The 6,025-nt window shown below is 63.7% G+C and overlaps 1 protein-coding gene across 1 annotated transcript in view; it reads left to right on the plus strand.

The window, feature by feature from the left end:
- Nucleotides 1-127: 127 nt before the first annotated feature.
- The window catches only part of CILP2 (cartilage intermediate layer protein 2), a 7,191-nt gene continuing 1,293 nt past the window's right edge, over nt 128-6,025 (plus strand). The window contains exons 1-8 of the mRNA XM_008569752.1: nt 128-185; nt 1,167-1,268; nt 1,711-1,983; nt 2,503-2,658; nt 3,688-3,966; nt 4,210-4,318; nt 4,614-4,771; nt 5,025-6,023. Of these exons, the coding sequence (XP_008567974.1) occupies nt 128-185; nt 1,167-1,268; nt 1,711-1,983; nt 2,503-2,658; nt 3,688-3,966; nt 4,210-4,318; nt 4,614-4,771; nt 5,025-6,023 (2,134 nt within the window). The remainder of the gene's footprint in view (nt 186-1,166; nt 1,269-1,710; nt 1,984-2,502; nt 2,659-3,687; nt 3,967-4,209; nt 4,319-4,613; nt 4,772-5,024; nt 6,024-6,025) is intronic.

The raw sequence follows: 6,025 nt of genomic DNA on the forward strand, positions 1-6,025 counted from the left end.
TGGACGGGGCGTGGCCTGCGGTCGAGTCCCGCCCCCACGCTCGGTCCCAGAGGCCGCCAGACCCGCCCGAGTCCGACTCGAGTGCGCCGCGGAGCCCTGATCCTTCCTCGGACTCTCGGACCCGGTCATGGCGTCACTGCTACTCTTTCTCTGTGTTGCCGCCGCGCACCTGGCGGGGGCCCGAGGTGAGGTGCCCCCAGACCCCCGCCCAGCATCCCAGGCTCCCGCAGGCTTGGCCGCCGGCGTGGCTTGTAGGCGCACCCGAGAGAGAACCAACGGACCCACGCACTTCCCCAGGGCCTCAGTCCCCTTCGCCAGCCCGGGAGGTGGGATGACCACGGGGAGACAGAGCCCCGGAACCACCTGGGGCGGGGAGGGGACCTCGTCCATTCTCTTCCCTTAGCGCAGAGACGGTGGACAGAAACTTCAGGCACCTCCGGGTTCCGGGGATGGTGAGACACCCTGGGGTCCCAGCCCCAGTACTTGGACCCTGAATCACCCTGTCTTCAACTCGCCGCAGGGTTCAGAACTGTCCCTTCCCATCTGACTCACACCTACCCCCCACACAGACTGCCCAGAGAAAAATTCTCTTCTCTGGAACACTCAGTGGAGCTAGAGAAGGGCCCATTTCTCAGATGGGGAGACTGAGGCTCCAGGAAGGAAGGGACTTGTCTGAGGTTGTCACCCTGCCCAGGCTATCTTGGATAGCTTGAGGCCAGAAAAGCCAGGCTAGTTTCCAAGGTCTTCCTGCTGGCAGCTTGGGCCCCAAGTAGAGGGATGGAAGGTAGACTGAGGGAGGGACTTCCAGCCAGCCAAATGAAGGGAAATGCAGCCCAGTCTAAGGGCAGAGGCACAGCCAACTGAACTCAACTGAACTTGTGGTTGCTGACCACACCAAGAGGGGAGGATCCAGACCTGGGGTAGCAAAGTGGGACATCGACTCCCCCAGCCCATGGGGGAGCTGGGGGAGTCTGGGGGTGGTCATGGGAAGGCTTCCTGGAAGAGGGGGTGTTGCATTCCTCAGGGCTAGAGCTGGGTTCTGGCCTCTCAGAGCCTCAGTTTTCCCCCCTATAAAATGGGGATAATCGTGGCCCACCTTGCATAAGAGGAGGCTCACAGCAGTCCCCATCCGCGTTCCTTCCCCCTACTCCTCACCCCTCCCATAGACACCACCACCACCGAGGAGCCCAGGGCGACTGCATGGGGCCTGGAAGGACGGTCGCTGCTGCACCCTGTCCAACCCTCACCAGCCCTGGAGGACTGGGAAGGTGAGTCAGCCTAGGCAGGAGTCCCATCTCTGCTGTGATCTCCTTGTGTGTGAGCTCGAGCTGGCGGGGTCATGTGAGGAGGGGAGACAAAATGGGTGAAGGGCCCAGGACTGTCCTGGTCCCTGGACGTGGTAGCCCCTGGAAGTGATGCCCCGAAATACCTGAATTAGAGGTCTAGGTAAGAAGCTGGTCAGACGGCGGTAAGATCTCAGTGCGCACTGATGGGTCAGCTCAGGCACCGGACAGCAGACTGAGGGCTGGGGCAAGGGGAGGCCACTCTCCCCACTCCCTTTACAGGGCTCTGGGTCTGGGCAGGGTCGTTGTTGGGCTCCGCTTGCCCATTCTCAAGAGGGGAGGGGACTCAGACAGCAGGTAAGGCCCTTGCACGCAGATGGGGGCCGACAGGCCACGGCCCAGGTCCCAGCGCGTGCGGTGCTCACAGAGGCCAGCGAGTGGACGTCTTGGTTCAACGTGGACCACCCGGGAGGTGACGGCGACTTCGAGAGCCTGGCCGCTATCCGCTTCTACTACGGGCCGGCGCGCGTGTGCCCACTGCCGCTAGCGCTGGAAGCGCGCACCACGGACTGGGCCCTGCCGTCCGCCGTCGGCGAGCGTGTGCACTTGAACCCCACGCGCGGCTTCTGGTGCCTCAACCGCGAGCAGCCCCGCGGGCGCCGCTGCTCCAACTACCACGTGCGCTTCCGCTGCCCGCTCGGTGAGGGCGGGGCCAGAATGGGTGGGCGGGGCTGGGTGGGCGGGCCTTCAGGTGTAGGGCCCAACGAGGGGGCGGGGCCTGCAGGGGCGGGGCTTTTGAGGAGGGGTGCTGGGGGCTGCGTGGTGCCCAGGGGAGCGGCAGGAAAGGGACCGGTGGGTCAGGCCCCGTGTGCACCCCCCAGGAGCGTCTCTTCCTCCCGCTGCCCTCATCTGCTTATCTAACAGCTCCGTTCCGTGGGGACGTGTCTTGAGCCCCAACTGTGTGCAGGACTCACGAACAGCAGGGCTGACCTCTGGGAGCTTATCTGGGGAGAGGCAGGGCGGTACCCGAAGTTCACCTTTCGACAGGTGCTCCTGGGGGAGCACTGATGGGGCGGTGGGCAGGACTGCTCTCTGGAGTGTCCGTCTGAGGGGGTACGTATGTGGGGGGTGTCCTTCAGGCCCGCATTGTCTCCTGGTTTCCAGCGGGCACGGTTCCTGAGGAGGGCGGATGCCTGATTTTCCTCTCTGCCCTCCTCAGAAGCCGCATGGGGGGCTTGGGGCCCTTGGGGACCCTGCTCAGGGAGCTGTGGGCCAGGCCGTCGCTTGCGCCGCCGCCACTGCCCAAGCCCCGCTGGAGATGCGTGTCCGGGGCGTCCCCTGGAGGCGCAGAAGTGTGTGCGGCCCCGGTGCCCAGGTAGGAAGGGCGGGGCCTGGAGGGAGAGGCAGGTGGGGGCAGGGCCAGGAGAGAAGAGGCGGGGCTGAGAGGGAGGAACCTGGGTGCAGGGAGGGGCCTGGAGGGCCCTAACTCTGGGGCCAGGTGGAGACTGGGCCTTCCCTCCTGGGCCTAAGGAGTACGAGTGACTGTGCACATCTGGACTGGTGGATGCCACAGGGGTCGTGTGCAGGCAGACATGGGCAGATGTAAGGGAGCGCTTCACTTTTGTGCATGGCCAAGTGTACAGATGTCTCCTGGGGAACAGAGGTTGGTTCCTGCCTGCATTCAGGGTGCACACGTGCATGGGATTCGTGACCGCCGCCCGCCTCCCGCGCCCACGCAGACACACGCTCACACCCTGGCAGACGGCATACCTAGGCCCTCCCAGGGCCAGACACCAGGCCAGCCAGGAGGCGACTGGAAATTCCACTCGGGCCTACGCTCCACAAACAGGGTCTGGAGACTGCTCCAGCGGGGCCCGCCGCAGGGTGGGGGTTCACAGTGGCCAATGGGACGTTGGGGTCTCCACCCCATCCCGCCTGGCTCTGCCTTCCCGGCGCCTCTGCTCTGAAATTTCCAGCGGAATTTTCCATTTTATGGAGAAACCTCAGGATTGGGAGGGAAAAAGACATGTTCTCAGCCCAAGCCCCAGCCCCTCCAGCCCCTTGCTGGGCTCACAGTCTCTGCCTAGACACTTTCTCTTGTGCTGGAAGGGGCCTCTCTATCTTTTGAGACTCAGATCTTCCGTCCTGTCCTCCAAGACATCTTCCTTACCTCTCTGGGCCCCAGTTCCTGCCTCCTGGCCCAGGCTTGACCACTCAGTCCCATCTCCACCTTCACACTAGGGGCTGCAACAAGTAGGAACATGCTGAAGCCTCAGATGGGGCACAGTATTGGGGGACGAGGGGATCCCTGTGTGTTTGCTGAGTGACTGATTAAGCATAATGCACTCCCCAGGAGGGAGTGTAGAGGCCCCTCTGCTCCTGCTTCCTCCCTGTGTCCTTCCAGGATGCAGTCCTGACACTTGTGAGTGCCCTGACCACATCCTCTTGGGCTCAGTGGTCACCCCATCTGGGCGACCACTGCCGGGAGCCAGAGTCTTTCTGCAAGACCAGCCTGGCACCATAGCCACCAGCGATGCCTATGGAACCTTCCGGGTGCCTGGAGTCTGTGCCGGCAGCAGGGCTAATGTCAGGGCCCAGATGGATGGCTTCTCTGCAGGCATGGCCCAGGCCCAGGCCAATGGCTCCACCTCTGCCGTGGTCACCATTGTCCTCGATAAGTTGGGTAGGTACCGCAATGCAAAAGACATGAGGGGGCTGAGGAACTGGAGAGAAAATTCTAGGTGACACCCAGCACTTGAAGTCACAGGGGAAGAAATAAGATGTGACACAGTCATTGGAGAAGGCACAGGGTGAACTAGGGCATCCCTGGGAGAAGAGAAAGGATGGGGACCTCACTCTTGGGAAGGGTCACTGGGAGAAGCTGGGGTGGGGCAAGGCCCTGACCTTTGCCGCCTTTTCTCCCCAGAGAAGCCCTACCTGGTGAAGCACCCTGAGTCCCGAGTGCGAGAGGCTGGTCAAAACGTCACCTTCTGCTGCAAAGCCTCAGGGACCCCTATGCCCAAGAAATACTCTTGGTGAGTGGGACTCTTGCCCAGCTTTGGGGTTGGATCGGATTTCCCGTGATTATGAGGTGCCTCAAAGAACTTCTGGAAACAGACACCAGCCTCGGCTTCCCATCTGGAGGGTGTGAGGACCTTTGCTGGGGGAATAGGCAGGTGGGGGAGGGGCCACCAAGGAGGCTGACCGGGCTCATATGGCTGGTGAGGAGGCTGACCCTGGGGAAGCCACTCTGCAGCTCCCCGGCCTGTGGGGTGGGGGCGGATGCAGCCCCTCACCCAAGCCCTGTGGTGTTGCCCACCTGTCACTCAGGTTCCACAATGGGACCCAGCTGGACAGGCGAGAACACAGGTATGGGGCCCACCTGGAGCTATGGGAGCTGCGCCCAGACCAGGCAGGCACCTACCATTGCAAGGCGTGGAATGAGGCGGGCACCGTGCGCTCCAGCACTGCCCGGCTCACCGTGCTGGGTGAGCATCCCTGACCCTAACCCTGAGCAAGCCCTCACACCATACCGAGCTAGTTCTCTACCGCAAATGGAGCCCCAACTTCAGACTTACCTCTGACCTCACTGAGTGCAAGAAACCAGGCTGAGCCCCAACCTCTAGTCCTTACTCTAGGCTGATCCCCAGCCTCCTGGGTAGAGCCCCTAACCAAGCCCCCAACCTTGGCCCGCATGGAGCCTTTCCCCTCGCCTTGACCTGGGTGTTTTCCTGCTCCCAGCCCCAGGCCAGCCAGCCTGCGACCCCCAGCCCCAAGAGCACCCGATCAAGCTCCCAGATGACTGTAGTCAGCCAGGCAGCGGCCCCACCTACCTGGACGTGGGCCTCTGCCCCGACACCCGCTGCCCAGGTCCCACAGGCTCAAGCCCTCGGTGTGGGGATGCTGGTTCCCGCTGCTGCTCCGTGCGCCGCCTGGAGAGCAGGGAGATCTACTGCTCTGGCTACGTCCTCCCGGTGAAGGTGGTGGCCGAGTGTGGCTGCCAGAAGTGTATGCCCCCTCTGGGGCTGGTCCGTGGCCGCGTGGTGGCTGCTGACTCTGGGGAGCCCCTGCGCTTTGCCGGGATCCTGCTGGGCCGGGAGCCCATTGGCTTCACGTCCTACCAGGGCGACTTCACCATCGAGGTGCCGCCCTCCACTGAGCGGCTGGTGGTGACTTTTGTGGACCCCAGTGGCGAGTTCGTGGACACTGTACGGGTCCTGCCTTTTGACCCTCGAGGTGCTGGCGTATACCACGAGGTCAAGGCCATGAGGAAGAAAGCCCTGGTCATTTTAGATGCCAGCCAGAGTAACACCATCCCCCTGGGAGAGCTGGAAGACCAGGCGCCCTTGGGCGAGCTGGTCCTGCCGCCTGGAGCCTTCCGCCGAGCCGACGGCAAACCCTACCGGGGGGCTGTGGAGGCCCGCGTGACGTTCGTGGACCCCCGAGATCTCGCCTCGGCGGCTGCCGCCCCCAGTGACCTGCGCTTCGTGGACAGCGACGGCGAGCTGGCGCCGCTGCGCACCTACGGCATGTTTTCGGTGGACCTCCGCGCCCCCGGCTCCGCAGAGCAGCTGCAGGCCGGGCCGGTGGCCGTGCGCGTGGCCGCTGGCCACATCCATATGAAGGGCCACCAGGAGGCCCTCAAGCTGTGGTCGCTGAACCCCGAGACGGGGTTGGGGGAGGAGGAGAGCAGTTTCGGGCGCCAGGGGCCCTCGGCGGCGCGGGTCCGCCGCGAGGAGCGC

This window comes from Galeopterus variegatus, unplaced genomic scaffold, assembly GCF_000696425.1.
Source record: "Galeopterus variegatus unplaced genomic scaffold, G_variegatus-3.0.2 Scaffold526, whole genome shotgun sequence".
In the NCBI taxonomy this organism is placed as follows: domain Eukaryota; kingdom Metazoa; phylum Chordata; class Mammalia; order Dermoptera; family Cynocephalidae; genus Galeopterus; species Galeopterus variegatus.